The 18445-nt window shown below is 38.4% G+C and overlaps 1 protein-coding gene and 1 long non-coding RNA gene across 2 annotated transcripts in view; one reads left to right on the top strand and one right to left on the bottom strand.

Annotated features, from left to right (window-relative positions):
* LAMA4 (laminin subunit alpha 4) overlaps positions 1-18445 on the bottom strand; it is a 97660-nt gene that overhangs the window by 19461 nt on the left and 59754 nt on the right. The window contains exons 15-25 of the mRNA XM_035322367.1: positions 18214-18310; positions 17328-17444; positions 16131-16316; positions 12577-12716; positions 11177-11350; positions 9944-10086; positions 9444-9606; positions 7114-7247; positions 6328-6499; positions 4139-4270; positions 2915-3057 (exon numbers count right to left, since the gene is read on the bottom strand). Of these exons, the coding sequence (XP_035178258.1) occupies positions 2915-3057; positions 4139-4270; positions 6328-6499; positions 7114-7247; positions 9444-9606; positions 9944-10086; positions 11177-11350; positions 12577-12716; positions 16131-16316; positions 17328-17444; positions 18214-18310 (1601 nt within the window). The remainder of the gene's footprint in view (positions 1-2914; positions 3058-4138; positions 4271-6327; positions 6500-7113; positions 7248-9443; positions 9607-9943; positions 10087-11176; positions 11351-12576; positions 12717-16130; positions 16317-17327; positions 17445-18213; positions 18311-18445) is intronic.
* On the top strand, positions 11346-18356 carry LOC118164685. Its single transcript, XR_004749606.1, has 2 exons — positions 11346-11409; positions 17205-18356. It is a non-coding gene; the product is annotated as an uncharacterized LOC118164685 (long non-coding RNA).

Below are 18445 nucleotides of genomic sequence, written 5' to 3'. Positions count from 1 at the left end.
TACTTATGCTGCATGAAGGAGAAATTCACCTAAAATCACAGAGGGTTTGTGACAGAGTAAGGAAATGACATGCTACCTGCTGGGTATCACTCCAGGAGATAACCAAGGAACAAATACACTGAAGGAATGAATGTGAAATCAAGAGGTTTGACCTGGCTAACATGCAGATGGTCTTTGTACTTTCCACAACTCTTGCTAGCAGCTGGATTTTTCTCACCTCACGTGAGATAATACTGCCATTGTTGACATGTGCTTCTGCGTTAGCTGTCTATGCTTTATCTCACTTTAAGGTAGATTGGAAACATGAAAATGAATCCAGCTCTGGAAATACTTGTTTTTCTATGTGGCTAAAATGGACTATCATGTGGAAGAGTGCAGATGCAAGTCTGAAATAAGGTGTGAAGAAGAACACTGTAGAGGCATAATCTGCCCCTCAGTGAAATGGGTGGGAAGGTGAAATCAACAGAAAAGCTCCAGACATTCTCGCTGAAGCTTGGATCAAAGTGCAGGGTATCAGTCAATCAGTTTTACCTCTACTCTGATTGACTGTGGCTGGATACCACAAACATGCCATTAACAACAATTTCCAGGAGCAACTGGTACTAAAGAAGATAGACTTAAAGCTAAAGAAATTTTTCTTCTGAATTTGGTCTTATAGTTCCCAGCCCTGAGAGTTCCTAGCTCCCCTTACATCCCCCTTTGCAGGGAGTGAAGTTGTAGCAAAACAACATATAGTGTTACTTCCAGATTCATTTAAAAGACAATTGACAGAGGAGAGTGCTGTTGAAGTGAAGGAAAATATACTTCTTTAAAAGAAAATTAAACTTCTCTTCTAAGACTACAGCTAGTTTTCCCACCACTGCTGCAGCCCAATGTCAGTCAAATGTAAATCTGTCTAGAAAAAGGAAGCATAAATATCAATAGTAGATAATAGCAATAGACAAATAGTCATAGTTCATTGATGATATATCTCTAGCAGCAACTTATACACCTTTTGGAAATGGAAAGATGTCACCACATTTAGACTATGCTTTTTGCTGTGCACCCTTTTCAGGAGAACCAGAACTGGGTACAATATACAAATCAAAGGTGTAGCTCTGCTTAAATCATTTCAGTACACATTTTTCAATGTTGATCATATTCTTACAATGTCTATTCATATTTTTTCTCTGTTACCACTTGTTCACTGAGGGTTTTTTTAATTTTTTATTTTTTTTGCTTTGACAGTATCTTCCAGGTGTTTTGTATAATGACCACAATGGACTCAGAAAACTGTAGGCATAATTCATGTGATTCATCCTGTATCCTACATTTGTTTCATTTGCCACAGGGCTGCTCAATTGCCTAGATTTGTAGGCCTTCTGTTTTTTTTTTTCAGTTTTCTCTAGGCTTGATTAACCAAAGTATTTTTCACCATTCTTTTCGCTTTGTTTCTGGATCATTAATGTGTTCAGTATCAACCCTAAGAGAGATCCTCTGCGCATGTGGTGTAGACCTTTTATACTGTGAAAATTGAATGGTAACTATGTCTTATTTTCCCTTTCCCAGCTACTTTCTAATCCACCATACTCTTTCCTCCCTTGATGTCACTAGTTTTCTCAGTAGCCCTTTATGGCAGACCTTTATGAAGAACTATTTGAGAGGCCCGATAAATTGCATAGGCAATTTCTCCCTTGCCCACCATTTTGTTTGCATGTTCAGGTAATTGCATGGGATCAAAAAGCATCATTTTCCTTTACAGGTTTGTCGCTATCATAAAAGCTTAATCCGTGTTATACATCACAGACAATATCACTATTATATCTCATTATATATCAGCTTTAAAGAAGGATCTCCTGATAACAAAATAAGGTTTCAGGATTTACCAGTAATTCCTAGAAATTATTCTGCAGCATTTGCTGTCTTCCCTTTTTTTATACATAGAGGTTATTTTAAAGAGAGACTGTATTTCTGTCCGTAGTTGTGAGTTTTCAGTTAGCAGCTGGAGACCTTTTGAAAATGCTAGCTGAGCTGTCTGATCAAGAGGAAGCATGGTGCTTATCATATGCTTCTTCAAGCATCTGTCCTGCTTTCCCGGAGTGTGACCCGGCTTCAGTGCATTACCATTACAGGAACTGGGAGCTGTATGGTCTACTGGGATTAAATTTGGCTTCTGTCAAATGGTACGATGGGAAAATGAGACTTTTTCTTTTCTTCTCACGCCTACACGTAGACAACTGACTTGAGTCTAGAGAGAAAGTGTGACTCATCAGAATTGAAGTGCATCGTAGGAAAGATAGCACCTTTAGATTTGAAAATACACTTGGTAAAGGGTTTTGATCCTTCAGCTAATGCATTTTTACTTTACAAAGATTCCTTTTTTGCAGAGTGAGAAGAAATAGTGATTCTATATTTTCAAGTGTCTGAAATTGCCTTTTTGTTTTAAGAAGACAACAGTTTCTGTTAACATTGCTAAAATGGAACTGGTTTCAGCAGAACTTTGCTGTGCTGGATCCTTGCTGTGCATAATCCTTGCTACTGTAGAGCTATGTACAAAACCTTAGAAGTTTGTCTTAGGGGCTGTTTCATGTAAAGGTGTTAAAACTGGGAAAAAAACACAATCACAGAATGGTTGAGGTTGGAAGGGACCTTTGGAGGTCATCTGATCCAACTCCCGTGCTCAAGATGGAACATCTAGAGTACGTTGCCCAAGACCATATCTGGACAACTTTCAAGTGTCCCCAATGGGGAAGACTCCACAACTGCTCTGGGCAACTTGTGCCAGTGCCCAGTTACCTGCACAGTAAAGAAGCGTTTCCTGAGTAAAGAAATAAATGTTTTCTGAGAAATAAAAAATATTTTACTGTAAGCCCAGGTCACAAAATGCGACTTAAATTACTTGAAGATAATGACTGAATGCCAGTTGTAAACCAACCTGGACTGTAAGATCTCAGCAGGTGCTCCTCCAATGTAGATGTCTGTGAATGGCATTGCTGTTCTTTCATTGTCAACGCTTTTTATATGTCGCCTGTCTACTACCAAGATCATCTTCTTAGAATTGTGATATATAATAGAAATCTGAAAAGAAAAACATGTTTTTAAAAGTGTCCAAAATGCCATCTTTTGTAAGTTGTCATGGTGATTTTGCAAGATCGATTGTATCTTTATGTCTTTTTGTTTGAACAGTTACTCCCATTTATTGAAAAGTTGTTTGTAAATCGGGAGAGGTTGACAACAATTACTAGGAGGGAACTTAGGTTGATGCCACAATTTCTCTGATGCCTGAAGAAACAGGTTATTTCATTTATGATTAAAACCACGCACAATTACCCCGTGCCAAATTCTACACTTCAGCAAGCTGACAAACTCCATTAACATTGGAGTGCTTCATTGATTTATCCAGGAAATTAGGGCATACTTCTAAAAAAAGCTTGTTTCATCATCAAAGCATAAAAGGCATATTTTTGCCCTGCTTAAACTGTTTGAGCAGAACTGTAGCTGTAGCTGCAGTAGTGGATCAGGAATCAGCCTTTGAATTTACATGAAATAAATAGCAGGATAAGCAAGCCACAAGGGGGGATTTGCTACTGCCACTGCCACAGCTACACTGGCTTAAATGCTCTTAAAACAAGTACAACTTGGCGTTTATGATCTTCAAAAGTCCATAAAATGCTGTCCATGCTATCCAAGACTGCTGCCTGAATAATTCTTTGAATGAAACAGAAAATGCAATCCTTCTTGTAATACCATGTATAACAACTAAGGTGGTCAAGTTAATATCATGACATGTTTTTACTTCAGGAGAACTGTATATTTGAAGAATATAATTGTCACTGCTATAACTTCATTTTGAATTCTAACACTTTTTGTCCCACATGAACAGTCCTGTCCTTGGCTAGCAGTGTGCAGAATCTGTCCGCAAGCACTGATTTACCAGGAGGCAGGGAGAGCCCTCCCATGGCTCAGCGCTGGTGGGACTGATGTGCTCTTTCACATGCGAGGTATGTGTATGCTCTATTCTTCTGATCAATCTACTGCATCAATCACCACTTGGCTCCTCATCCTTTTCCTCTTTGAAATAGTGTTGCATCAAATTATTTCTGCTTTATTGCTGCTGGGATAATTAGTCAAATAGCTGTGATTGTAACCCCATCTCTACCTCATGAAATTTGGCATCGTTAATCTGAGCCTTCTTCATAGAGTCCTCTAGCAGCATGGGGCCAGTACTGAAGCCAAAGTCATAGCGGAGGTACAAGAACCCGTTGTGCATCTCAAGACTGAAGAACATACTCTGCATAAAATAAAACAGCGGTCAGAAAAGCACTATCTTTGTGACAGCAATTAAAAACAAACAAACACAAAAAACAGTGCAATGAGAGTGTCTGACATTGTGAACAGCGTGGTACTGGGGAAAGGTCTTTTTGTTTGCAGAAGTAGAACACAGTTTCTGGATTTATGTATATTATATGTGTATATAAATATACAGAGAGAGGCACACAATTGTTTGATGAACACCACTTATCTGAAGGCTCAATGAACTGCTTGTCTATATAAACAGTGTTTGGTAGCACAGGTATGTCAATATTCTTCACCGGTGAAGTATTCCTAATGTGAACACATCCATTTTCTGATAAAGTAATAACTCATGCTCCAAGGTAAGATGTTATACTGGTAAAAGCAATGTTGTGCTAGAATGGCTGTGTCTGCATTAGCACCTTCTGTGAGGATGCCTATAATAGCACAGCATTATATCTTTTCACAGCCCTGATCAGCACCATTGCATTTGCTGAAGGCTGAGCAACAGGTAGAGTATATTTACTGTGTATTTGATTTTTGGATTTCCTGACTATTCCTGCTTCTTGGTTTGGCTTCTTTTCTGTGGCTGAGTGTCCTAGACTTTATAAATGGAAACTCTACTCCAGGAAACCTTTAGGGAGTGTTTGAAATGAAGACCTGTAGCACAGACTTATTCAAAATCTGAACATAAAGAAGCAGAAAGGACAGTTTACACCAACTGTGGATCTGGGTTAATGCTTTTAATGTTAATGTTTGTGTTCTCTTCTAGTGCTCATGCTGTTGTTCCCATGCTTAATGGAGACATGGGAACAATAACTCTCAAAAACCAACTTCAGGCCAGGAACTGCTGCCTCTGACACAAGTGATTCCACCCTGAAAAGTCATTACTTAGAGTAGTAAAAGTACATTTTAATCTAGTGTTTTTCAATGAAACTGCAGCTTGGGTTTGTCTTGAAAAGCTAAACTTGAAAATGCAACAGGGATTACACTTGGAATATTTATGAGCTGTCCTTGCAGAACCGAATAATGGGGCAGCTTATGCAGTCTTTCTAAAAGTGCCTGTGAGCAGGCATGGTCTTCTACAGCTAACATCCAAATTGATCACAGTTTTCAGGATAACATACAAAGCGCGTACATGTCCAACAAACCTCCAGGCACTTTTGCTTAGAAGAGAAATGACTGATCCACAATGGAGGCTGTTAACATTTTAAAAGCAGTTGCTTGGACCAGAACCTCCTAAGAACAAAGGTTAGTGGTGGCATGTTATGCTGCAGAGCAAATCGCTCACCAGAACTCTCCTTGGGAAGTTTTCCTTAAGGTACAAACTAGAGATTAACTCTGTACTGAGAATAGATTTGTTCCCTTGTGGTGTGTAGACAAGTGTATGTCTGTGGTCTGCGTCTACCTAGTAAATTGTTTTCTGAGGCTTTACCAAGCTGTAACCCACACAAGACAGTAGTTTGATGTGGAGATACCTAAAGATAAAAAAAACAAAAACAAAAACAAAAAACTGAGTTTGTCTTCAGAGGATATTTGCATATGACATCTTCTTTCTCTAAACAATTTCCGAGTTTGCAGTACCATCAAATGTCTGAAAAGCTGGAGACATTTGGATCTAGCCTTTTTTTTTGGGTTTCTTTCTATTTTCAGTAACTTAAATAAATGTTTAGCTGTAGTACTCCCTGAGACACAGCTATAAAGTGGCAGCTACCATGAGGTTGCTGCTTTTTAGGAGCTATTCCACAGAAATTTCCTATAGATTTGACTGAGCATTCACATTTAAGCAAAGATGCAGCCACTGGCCTTAACTGGAGTTTCTCTCAGAGTGTCACCACAGCAGTATAACCACCCTGAAGTCTTAGATGTCTCTAGATTAGAGCAGAATCCAGCTCTTCTCCTCATGCATACATGCACCAGATGAACACAACGTATTTCTCCTTTCCAGAAGTTAAACATAAGGACATAAATATTTGGGATTTTACATGATGTTGTAACTACTGGAGAACTTATGGTACTCATGGCTAAAGGGTGCCAGCAGAATTTGGTACTCACCCCATTAACCATCAGCAGGATCAATCCATTGTCTGTAGGTGTTCGAACTTCAATATCAAACCGAGTCACCTGGCTGAATCTTCCCCTTCTCTCAATGTTTCTTGCCACGGCATAGCCAGAGCCATCAAAGAAATAGCTCACAGCTCGGCTCTGAGTGAAAGCCAACTTATTTCTATGAAAAGAAAAGAAAAGAAAAGAAAAAAAAAACACATAAAAAACATGCAGGGAAGCAAAATTTGGTAGTGTCAGCACCTTTTCCTTCTGGAAAATTTAAAGGACTTTACAATTATAGTACTTTTTTGAAATTATTGTGCTGAACATTGTTCTGATATTTGCTTCTGGAAGTGGTGAGACTGATGAATTTTTCTTTCAAATTCTTTCTTGGATTTTTTTTTTTTTTTTTTTTTTTTCCAGAAAATTAATGTGTAGTTTTAAAGGTGTATCTACCTCCCTTGTCATTAGGTCATGCTTCTATCCTGTGCTGTATGTAGAGGATGGGAAAATTCTTTGCTCAGCCTTCTTAAATAGCAGGGTAATGACACCTCCTCATTATAAGAATAGACATATATTCCTATTAAAAGCTTTCCTGATTTGTGGAAATCCACTTGAATTCTCCATGGCCTTTAACCGAGGATGGGCTCTGCTGGGGAGGGGCTAGAAGTTAAAGCTGGCAAAGTTCCTTGTGGACACCTCAGCATCCCCTTCACATCTTTATTCTGAATCAGGTTTGAACTACCAGGAATGACACTTCCTACAAACCGGAGTGACTGAGGGACTGTCCCCTACCTGGCACAAGGTGGCGATGTGGTGGTGTCGATGTTGTAGACGTTCCTGAAGTTGTACAGGCTGATCACATCGTCGTTCAGGGTAGCCAGCTCCAGGCAGCCGATGAAGCCAGGGAGGTCTAAGCTGGGAGGGAGCTGTGCAGAGGGAGAGGAAAAGTAAAAGGACACTTGCTTTATCTGGATATAACAAAAGCCTCACTTTTCTCTCTGTGCTTTTCATATTTTGAGACAAATGGGGTGCTGCTGCCTTGGAATAGTCCCTGCAGTACTTATTGTGATGATGCCCTGTAAGTGAAAACGGAGCTTGTAAATGCCTTCACAGAGAGAACATCAGGGCAGGTGAGCCAGCAAGAACTTTTCTTGCAGTTTTGAAGGAAGTGCTCTTGGAAAAAAGACAAAGAGTTAGGATTTGACTAATCACAGACCTTGCTGGATGTATTTGACTCTCTCAACAGATGTTTCATGTCTAACGTATAGACATCCTTTGCTGCCTAAAAAATAATTTCATACCATGATGAAAGAGAGAGAAATGAAAGAACGCTTTAAACGCAGGGTACTTGGATTCAAAGACTGTACCAGTGTCTAAGTCTCAGTAGGTATTATTTTAAACAGTTAGCAGGATATAGAAACTCATTTTTTAACAAAGGTCACTGCAAATGGAATTTAAATAGCCACATTGGTGAAGGGAAAAATACAAAAGAATAAAGCTGACAGAGCTAGTGAATCATTCTTTTAACATTAAAATACCCTGCCCTGTGGAACAGGTGTGATATTAATAACACCTCTTGTACTTCAGAGTCTGATCACTGCCAGTAACTTTGGCTTCTCATTATTACCATTTTGCTTACAATATAATAATAATGGTAATGCAGCAATGCAGAATATACAGAGCTGTAAGAGAAAATGAGATTCTCATCTGCAGCACAGAACCTGTGATTTGGCAAATGATCTTTTTTTTTTTTTTTTTTTTTTCCTTTTTTTTTTTTTTGCCTTTTTTCCCCTGCTATTCTGTTAAATTATTTTAAGCATGAGATGTCTAATGGTTAAGTGGCACATTTTGTATTTTAACATATACCATAGGGATGCAAAAGCATTAAGCTTTTAGCAAAACAGATTGTATGTTAATAAACAAAAATGTGAGGTGCCTATTCCTAAAGGGGAAAGAGACGCATATGCTTAACAAATAAAGCCATGAATCCTTTGCTTCCCATTCTCCTTCCTGTTCTTCATTTTTCTCTTTTCCTTTATCTCATTTCCTTTTTATCTGCACTGGACCAAACCTGGAGGGCTCATTTGCCATATTACTTTTTTTTTTTTTTTTTTTTTTTTTTTTGTCTGTGCAACTATTATTTATTCCTCAGTCCTATTCCCAGGTAATTTGCACTGTATTTCCAGGGTTTAGTAATCTAAAATTCAAATCATGGGATATATCTGGTAGTTACAACAATGTGAAAGCTCAGGAGTATGTAGGTGAATTGAATTAATCTTTGTTTTTATGTAGTTAGGAGGGCTGCTTGTGGCAAAGCTGCTGGACATTTTAGCACCTACTACAGTTAGTTTCAAAAAGGTAGCATTCTCAAAGTCTTCCTAAAGTTTGTTTTCAGTAAGACAGGTCAATTTTCATAGCCAAGATAATTCATAACACTTCCTAAATCCAAAAAGATGGCCTGATATGTTCACAGAGGCAGGTAAGTGAGGTAGGTGCTCATCCATGCTGACTGATGGGGTGGGTGCTGTCCTCTAGGAACCAGGCTGAAGCACCTGCCTCATGCAAGTCCTCAGGTGTATTTTGCATGGGTGAGTCTTCATGCCATTGTAAGGCTGGATTTAAACCAGAGATAGTTTAAGTTCAAAGAAATCACTGTATTGCAAATTTGCTACATTGTGTTAATATTAAGAATATGCTACCATCCATTTTTGTGATAGTTGGAAAAGAAAAATTGTAAGTACCAAGAACCCAATAGCATTGAAATAAACTGGTAGCTTGAAAACCTCATTGCTCTAATGAGCTGGGCTATTAGGCCTTAATTTATCTAATTTAATTTAAAAAGCCAACAAGCTTTTTTCTTATTATTACTTTTCAGAAAACCTTACTGACAGCTAGTAGGAATCTGATCATTCTATTCTATGACATGATACAGTAGGATGATAAGACACAACCACTACAGAGAAAGTAGTAGTTTTTGCTATAGGTAGAAGATAAGAGTCCTAGGATGATAAGCGACTAAATAAGGACATTTTATTTATTAACCATTTCTGTGTTAAAAGGGAAGCCCAGCAAGGTAGGGTTGTATTATTTAAGTCTGAGTGTAGAGCATTTATCTGACCAACCTTGAAGTCTGAAGGCACTCCACCAACATAGAAAACAGTATTTTCAGGTTCCAAATTCAGGAGAGAGCCAGGCCCAAGAGTCTCTCCTGTTTTGATGAATTTTTCTTCGGCTGTGCTGCTAAGACTGGGCACAGTTAAAAGTATTTTGCCATGTCTTCCAATCCTGCAGAAGGGAATTGCAAGAGAAGAGAGTTTTGTGTTTGCTAGACTTAAAAAGAAAATAAATCAACAAGCAAGCCTCTAGCTCCAGGAGGAGTTTTTATTTCCTCATTAGAAGACTGGTATTCTGCGGGAAAATAAAGAGAGAAATGACACTTTCCCTTCCCCCTCAAGGCCCCATGGGTCCTGGCTGTCTAAAAGGGAATAGAATTTCCTTTTATTTCAGCAGGGACAGAACCAGACACTTAAGACTACTGATGGGCAGTTCTGGCCCAGCTTTTTCTTTTTAATTTTCCTCTATTAGCTTTTTGATTCTGGCCAAATGTACATTATCAGTTTACCTTTCGATTTTGATGATGCTGAAGTAAGAAGGCCAGGTGCTGACTGGCTTGGAGTCCAGAGGTATCTCCACATCTTGGCCCCCAAGATTATAAATGTAGACAAGGTTGTCATTTTTAATTGCAAGACCCATGTAATTTTTAACCTAAAACACCAATGGAGAAGGATGTCAGAGCTACAACTTCAAAACAGATATATTGCAGACTGTTAGTACGGCATGGGCTATACAAGACAAAATGACACCTTTAAAGATAAGGTGTCATATATATTATATAAATATAACAAACAAGAGCTTAACTCTCTAATTAGTTTCCTTCACCAAAAGAGCTGCGTAGAAAAAATCTCTGATATTTTCCCCATTTTTAATCAGGTATCAGGTAAATAAATACAACCTAATAAGACTTTGCTGACTGTAAATTGGTCATGTTTAATGGGAAGCTGTTCATTGGTATTTACAGTGCAGTGTCAAATGTAGGAAATAGGAAGAAATGTTTGTCTGAAGCCCAGGTTCTATGCTGCAATTAAATCTTCTGCCAAGAGGGGTTTCTCTTAATTTATATTCAGTGGATGTTCTTTTTAGAAAAGCTCAAAAAGAAAAGCATGCTGCTTTACCTTTCTCAACTAACAGCTTGCCAGGATTATACCTGGCTTGTTAGATGAGATTTTTCTTCTTTCAGGAACCAGAATTTAATGAGCTGTTGTTTCACAACACTTGCAGATCATGAGAGCATATGCCCTTTCCAGGTGTTTTAAAGTAGAGTTTACAGATGTACAACAGCAGCATAAGTCACATGCAAGGCAGCTTTCTCATCTTGTGGACTTCTGGCCTTGGAGGTCCGGAATCAATGCACTCAGCAGCATAAAACTGGCTAAAATGTGGTCCATTAAAGCCAGATGGATAACAATAGCTGCTTCAGAGCAGCTCAATACTGGCAGTGAAGATGGCAACTGTGGCTTGCAGTAGTGACAATCACAGTGGCATTCTGCATAGGCAGCCTATTTGCCTCTTAGAGAGAATGTTTCACTGCTTTTGGGGTGAGAATTTTCAAGGACAGGGATGTTGGGAACACTTGTTCTAAGCTTGGCACTTAATGACAGTTTTTTAGTAGACACCTCTTATTTTGAGGCATGGAGAAAAGGTGAGAGGAAAAACCAAGGGCAAATAAATTTCAAACCTATCGCAACCTTATTATTTTTAAACATATATATAAAAATGAAGTGGGTGATTCTCTTACATTTTTGCTTCCAAGGTACAAGATGAATCTGTCTGGAGATGCTGCCAGTTGCGGGTTGTCTTTCTGAAGCTTTATGTACAAGCTCATGGAAGTGAAAGACTTCAGTTCCTCCACGTTGATCTTTGGATTGACTTCAACTGCTGATTGGCCTCCAAACATCATGGAAACTTGGACCTGCAGTTGCAAATATTTTAAGTGAGACACTCTATTGCCACCTGGGGACATTACTTAAGGTAAGTGTGCAAGAACACTTAGCCAGCAGCCTCACTTAGTACTGTAATGGAATTGGCACCTGTGTATGTGCCATTCAAAATTATATGTTTATCACAATTACTTGTGGAAGACACTGTAAAGAGGATGTGTAAAATTAATTTTAAAAATAATTGAAGCTCCTCATTAACTATGCTTAAGTATATTCTTAACATAAATGAAATTTCAGTGGGACATAGGCGTGTGCTTAGCTGAATCAGGGTAACATCACTGTGTATACCCATAGTGCAATTTTTACAGGACTTTAAAACTTCTGCCCATAATTTGTTTCTTTGCTCTGAAAGTAGTATGGCCAGGATTTCATGAGTAATCCTGGTTTACTGCTGAAATTATAGATATATATATGAAATGCTATTCAAAATTAAAAAAAAAAAATTAGTTCAAAATGAACTTCAACACAGCTGAAATAACGTTTTCAAGTTTAAACACAATAGGCCTGGATGATGAAATACATTTGAATAACAAGCACTGCACATGCACTCATGTACTAAATTAATTTTGCCTTTTATTTTTTTTAAAAGTAATTTATATGGGCAGCATACTCCAGCATTGTGAATGTATAATAATGGACTGCTTTTTTTGGTTTATGTGAATTAACTCAAATATATTGTTTTAATTTTTGACCTCAATGTTCTCGTTACAGAAAAATCCCTCATACTTTATGTATGAAAATGAAAGTATTTTTCTCTATTAAATATGTATGAGCCAAAGATTCTCCTACTCTGCAGAAAATTAATTCACAAGAAAAAAAAAGGAAGTCAACTCAGAAGAGTTCATATTAAGTTGCCATAATTACTATTGCTTGTAACTAATATTGCCAGTTGAGTAATGAACTATTAGTTTTACCTGTAAATGGGTCTTTTACTGTGATGATCATTAACACTATGCCAATTACTTAACTAAAGTTTCTGGCACCAGAAATAGTCCATGGTGAATACCGTGGTAATGTTAATTGCTTGCAAATAGCAACTGTGAAGATTTTAATGACTTTCACAGTGCTTTGTTTATCCAGTTTTTGGGAGGAGATGTCAAAGTTCAGGCTTCTAACATAGCCCAAGAAAATGGAGCCCCTGGGAAGTTGTATATGATAATTAGCACTAGTAACCCAATGTCCCATCCAAAAGTTTTACCTTGCTTGCTACACTCCTGGTTTGGGCAATTAACTCTCTGATCCGCCGAATGCTGGAAGAAATGTTGTTTGCTGGCACCTTCTGTTCTACTGTGTGCAGTTTGTTCAGGACTTGAGGGAAGACTTCTTTAAGTTTCTGCACTGCAGTTAGAAAAGAAGTGACAGCTTTTATTTATTTATTTATTTTCTTCTTTGCAACACTGGATTTACACCAGGAAAACTGCTCCTTACACTCTTACTGTAGCCAGCCCATCTCCTTGTACTTTCAGAACAAGTCCTAGCTGTGGTGTATGAGATTTCAGAAGGGTAGTGATTTATCACGATCTAGTATTTATCACGATCTAGTATATATCTAGTTTTTGGAAAGATGCCTTCTTTGCACAAAGGTGGCTACTTGTTTATGGGACTTCTAGTTACTTCTGTGGTTTTGTACCTCTGTAACACTTTCCTTGAGGAGCTTTAAAATGTTAATCATTTTAACCTTTTCATCTTCCTTCAAGGCAGATAAATGTTAAACCTAATCTTACAGACACGGCAACTGGAGCAGAAGGACTACATATTCAGCATCTCACCAGAGATCTGTGGCTGACCTGGGAACTGCACAGAGAAACTGTGGCTCATGAGCTCTTCATATTCAGTTTAGGGGAGCTGGAGAGGTTGCTTCCCTCTGCTTTCAGCTGTGTATCTTTCCCTGAGGTTATCACCCAGATAGCAGCAACAGCTGCAGAGGTGATGGTTGTTAGCTCAGTGTGCTGACAGTAACACTGATGCTTTCAGGCTGTGGTAAGAGCTCCGTGCTGTACAGTGGTAGAGAACCTTAGTGAACGATGCGGTGCACCTAAACTGTACTTACTACCTGACTCTTCAGCTTTCCTGCCTACTTCTTCCAGGGTCAAGAATCAGAATCCTGGACCTCCAGTCTTTCAGTGCTGTGTCTCCTGGTACATGTGCGAGAAGGATTGTGGTCAAGGGGAAATCAGCTGCTTTGTTGTGTTCAAAGGCAGAGAAGCCCTTTACCAGAAAGATAAGTAGACAGAAAAGTGACAAAGAAAATAAAATGACTGCCCGTAATTATAATCCAATTTTGTCACATCAGATTCCACTGACATGGTGCCCTTTGAAAGATATTTACACATCACAAAATTTTTCATTTTTAATTAGGTGTAGGTATAACTAGCTGAGTATAATTAAATGCGATTTTAGCCACAAGCTGCATACAAGAAAGATCTGGTATTCCTAGTTAATTTTTAATGACATGGATTCACTGCAAAGGTTAAGAACAGATTTGTAGGGTTTTCAGTTATATTTTAGAGGTTGTCAACTTGCACCCATCTGTTCTTGTTTTTCTCCCCTTGTATTTTAACTATTGTCTCTTAAGATAGTAGAGAGGCAGGCAGAGGACCCAGTCCTCCAGCTATTCCCCTTAAGACCTGAAAGGCCTTATATGTAGGGGATCAGTACTCAGATGTTCCATATAAATCTTACTGTATATTAAAGTGCCATTTTTTCAACAACTCCTCAAAGAAGCACGGTGAATTAATGTAACACACTAATTCTAGAATTCATTAAACATTCAACATTTAAAGAAAAAAACAAAACACAACACCACAGTATAATCAACTTACAGAAGTTTGCTCTGCCTTTTGAAATGAACCATGTTACAATGATCATTTAGAAAAACAACAACAACAAAACAACTTTAAAGTAAGACATTGCAAGCTCAGAAAGTGATATAGAAAATTTCAAATGTCCCTTTAAAACAATAATCAGCAACTGAATTGGAACTGTATCTGATCTGATATCTTGAAAAACTGGCTTTTCATCTGTTTGAAACTGGAGGTATGAAACTTGAAACACAACTGTGACATGGAAGCACCAAACTAGTATCTATTACTCCTAGTACTATTATAAAATATCACCGTAAATCTCTTCCTTTTGCCCTTTATAATGGCATTCTTCAACATAGACAAATATTGATTTTTTAAAAAATTATTATTTTTTTTTTTAGTCTTGACGGTGAAAGCTACTCTTAGCCAGCACTAAAATACAAAAAATAATAGAAGGCAAACTGTCAAGGAGGAAATAACCTTGACTATAACCTTCCAGACACTTTATCCTTTTGTGGATTCCTTCCCAACCTGTCCTTCATCCTCTCTGCTGAAGCCCATCAATTCCCTACACAATGGCAACGCAGGGAAGCTTCTCAGATTGTACAGCCAAGACATGTTCTTACCCTTCCAAAAATGAAATGAAAGCTTTATTCAAAGACAGTTTGAGCATGTCAGCTTACAGACTTCCTCTGCCATGGCAGTGCTATTGGCATGATGGTGCAGGCACCTGGCTGAACATATTTTGTGACTTCCTCTTGGGCTTTGATGGACATTCCTCTTGCCAGGTCAACCACTCCTGGCAATGCACAGAACTGATCTGAGAGCCCTCTGCTGTCTCCAGGCATGTCAGCATCTGTCTCCCCAGGTTGTGAATCACAGCCACATCTAACTGGAGCACTTCCCATACGAGCCCCCTTTGTAGCTTTTCATAGCAAACCCTCACATTTTTTTCTATTCTTCCTCCTCTCCCCTCATAATAAAAGTGGAATTAACATGATGTTTACAAGCTTTTCCAGCAATTCTTCCCCTTAACTATTATATTTCCTCCCTAATCCTCTTTGCCCCCTTTGTTTAGACTACAAGCTCCTCAAATCAGCGGCTGTTTCAACTCCATGTTTGTACTACTGAGGAAAATGGGCCCTGTTTCCAAATGCCTCCCAATGATACAGAAATAACAGCTGTGCTGCCAATCATAATAGCAAGAATTACTTAAACAATCTGCCTACCTTTCAATGTGGCCTTGGCATCCTGGTAAAAATGACTTAGAAACCAGCAAGGCTTCAGCCCTTAAGTGTTTAAGTCATTTTTGGAAATGCCCATGTATCCAAAAGTTTTAAAGGAGAATGAATCTCTAGCAACTGCACTTTTTATTTATTTATTTATATATTTTTTATTATTCTCCTATAGATAAAATTCTGGAAGATTATAAGAAATGAAAGTGCAGTGTAAATCTTCCTATGAATCTTCATATGAAGATCTCCTGTGAAGACAGGCTGAGGGAGTTGGGGTTGTTCAGCCTGGAGAAGAGAAGTCTCCAGGGAGACCTTACAGCAGCCTTCCAGTGCCTAAAGGGGGGCTACAGGAAAGCTGGGGAGGGACCCTGTCAGTGGGTGGAGTGATAGGTCAATGGGTAACAGCTTTAAACTAAAAGAGGGTAGGGTTAGATTAGATGTGAGGAAGAAATCCTTCACTCAGAGGGTGGTGAGGCCCTGGCACAGGTTGCCCAGAGAAGTTGTGGATGCCCCATCCATGGAGGTGTTCAAGGCCAGGCTGGATGGGGCTTTGAGCAACCTGGTCTGGTGGGAGGTGTCCCTACCCATGGCAGGGGGGGTGGAATTAGATGGGCTTTAAGGTCCCTTCCAACCCAAACCATTCTGTGATTCTATGAATCTATGGTTCCCTTCCTTTTTAATACTATGGAACAGTAAAACTCAGGCCACCATACCTGCATCCTCAGCTGAGTACACGGTGCTCTCATATGCAGCTGAGCTGTGCTGGAAGTCTTGCAGGTTCTGAGACCACAACCTCACATTCTCATCCATGGGAGCTGTAGCCTGATTTACTGTCACGGTAGTGCTCTCAGCCTGTGCAGTCTTCTGCTTAGCTTGCTCCAAGCGCTGTCTGGCCTCCACTACATAATAATAGGGAATGAAAAGAAATAAACTTTGCCAAAGATTCAAACCAGCTGTTGCCAGCACTTTGAAAATGATGAGACTAAGGGGATTTTACCTTCTGCAGAATGGGTACCCAAACTCAGTTGTTTGGTTTTCTCTGATTTCCACAAGGAATATTCAAAACTTATTGTGGTTGGTCCATGGTTACATTAGTTCTTAATTTTAATAAATTCTAATTTCCTTGTCATTCTGGATTGTTCAAATTTTTCAGTATCCCTGGATTTTGGTGGATATTGTTTACCCAAGGATGTTGGAACAGAAGTGAAAAAGTGCATTGTTTTTCATTGATTTTTTTTTTAAAGAATGCATGTAAATGTTGGATATTTTTCATGAAAGTTAGTTTTCAAGGAGAGAAACCCAGAACACTGAAGTGTTTTTGTTATTCCATATCTGACATTTTTTCTTTTTTTCTTTCTTATTTTAAAATTAATTTGTAAAATTGTGGTATTTTACATAATACAACATATTCGCAGTAAAAAACAGCCATTTTTAGTTAGAGTTAGTGAAGAAAACTTTGAACACCTTTGAGTATACTTGCTGTATGCTTTATGATGTCTGTTTTCTGAAAAACTAAGGTGAGATTTTGTCAATCAAGACTGTCAGCAATTACCTCCCAGATACACTACATGGCAGACATGGTGTATATGTGAAATGACAATGAAAGTTGACAAAATTGCTTTGTCCATAGAGATGGATGTTCTCCAAGCCCTGAAATGATCCAGAGTTACATGGGGGAGGGTAATTGTAGTAAGGAGGATCAAAAAGTATGTTAATAATTTCAGAAGGAAAAATGTTTCACCGTATGTTAAATTTTTATCTTTACTGACTATCTCTTGTTGTTTCAGTCAAATTCCTTTGGGTCTTCCCGGGACTGAAATCTTAATACCAGCTTCATAGGCCATATGCAAAGAGAAAATATGCTCTTAAGCATTTGAAGAGAAAGAATCATAAAGAAGTCCTCTTACAACCTGGCTCTGCTGACTGCATTTTTGTGATGGCTCTCATCAGCTGGCCTCGCAGGGCATTCATTCTGGCCAGAGTGCCATTAACATGCCGGCTGGTGTCTGCAACGGTTAAATCATCACCTGTGGGGGGAAAGCATGAGGTATAGATGAATGGCATCAAAGTCACATTTTAAAAAGGTATGTTTTCTCCTGTAGAGGTATGTTTAGCCTTTAATACACCATTGGCAATATGTTAGGACATCTTTTCCTATATGGCATAGTAGCACTCTTCACATAATTCAAAGTCAAGAGCAACCTTGAAGTTCATTGCCATTATTTGCTTGCCACAGGGCTCCTTAGAAAAATCTGGAGACCTGTATTTCAGTCAGTACCATCTCTCTTTGCTTAACCTGGACTGCCAGAATAAATCCAAAAAGAGAAGTTTTAAGAAACTCAAAAGGTCCTGAAAAATTGAAAAGGGCATTTCTGTAATTTTAGTACTTTCCTTCATTTTCAGTGAAAAAGAGGTCAAAATCCTTTAACATTTATTATTATCCTTCACTGGTGAAACTGAGCTTTCTGAGCACTTAAACTATTATGAAACAATTTCAGTCAACTGCTTGAGTATATTTACATGGGAAAAACTGTTTGCAGGATCAGATATTTAAATAGTGGTTATATCTTAAATTGTCCTTTTGTAAAAGAAACAAACATTCAATATCTTGGCAGGACGACAACACATGCACTTCTCAAACTGTGCCTGTGGCCTTTTCAATACTTTGTATTACCACTTTGATCAATACACTCTTCTGTTACAGTGATAGTTCTGCCTTAGTGATGTGCTTCTGAAATGTCTTTTAGTGTACATGCTTATAAACTGACAGGAAAAGTAGAAAGGATGTATATTTACTGTCGTCTGCTGTCTGTTGCAGCTCCATGGCTTGGTTGAGAAGTTCTTCGCTTTTACCTTTATGGTAGATGATCTGAGTATCAATTCCAACTGCAGCCTGCAAGTATGTTCCAAAAAATAAAGTCATAATAATGCTTACCGAATGTTTCCTTTTTATTGTGTTTAACTGTAGGTAACATATTACTTGATATAAATGCAATTGCAAAATGACAGTGGTTTCATTTTCCTTGTT

Source organism: Oxyura jamaicensis, chromosome 3 (assembly GCF_011077185.1).
Source record: "Oxyura jamaicensis isolate SHBP4307 breed ruddy duck chromosome 3, BPBGC_Ojam_1.0, whole genome shotgun sequence".
In the NCBI taxonomy this organism is placed as follows: Eukaryota; Metazoa; Chordata; class Aves; order Anseriformes; family Anatidae; genus Oxyura; species Oxyura jamaicensis.
This window is presented reverse-complemented; position numbering and strand designations above follow the sequence as displayed.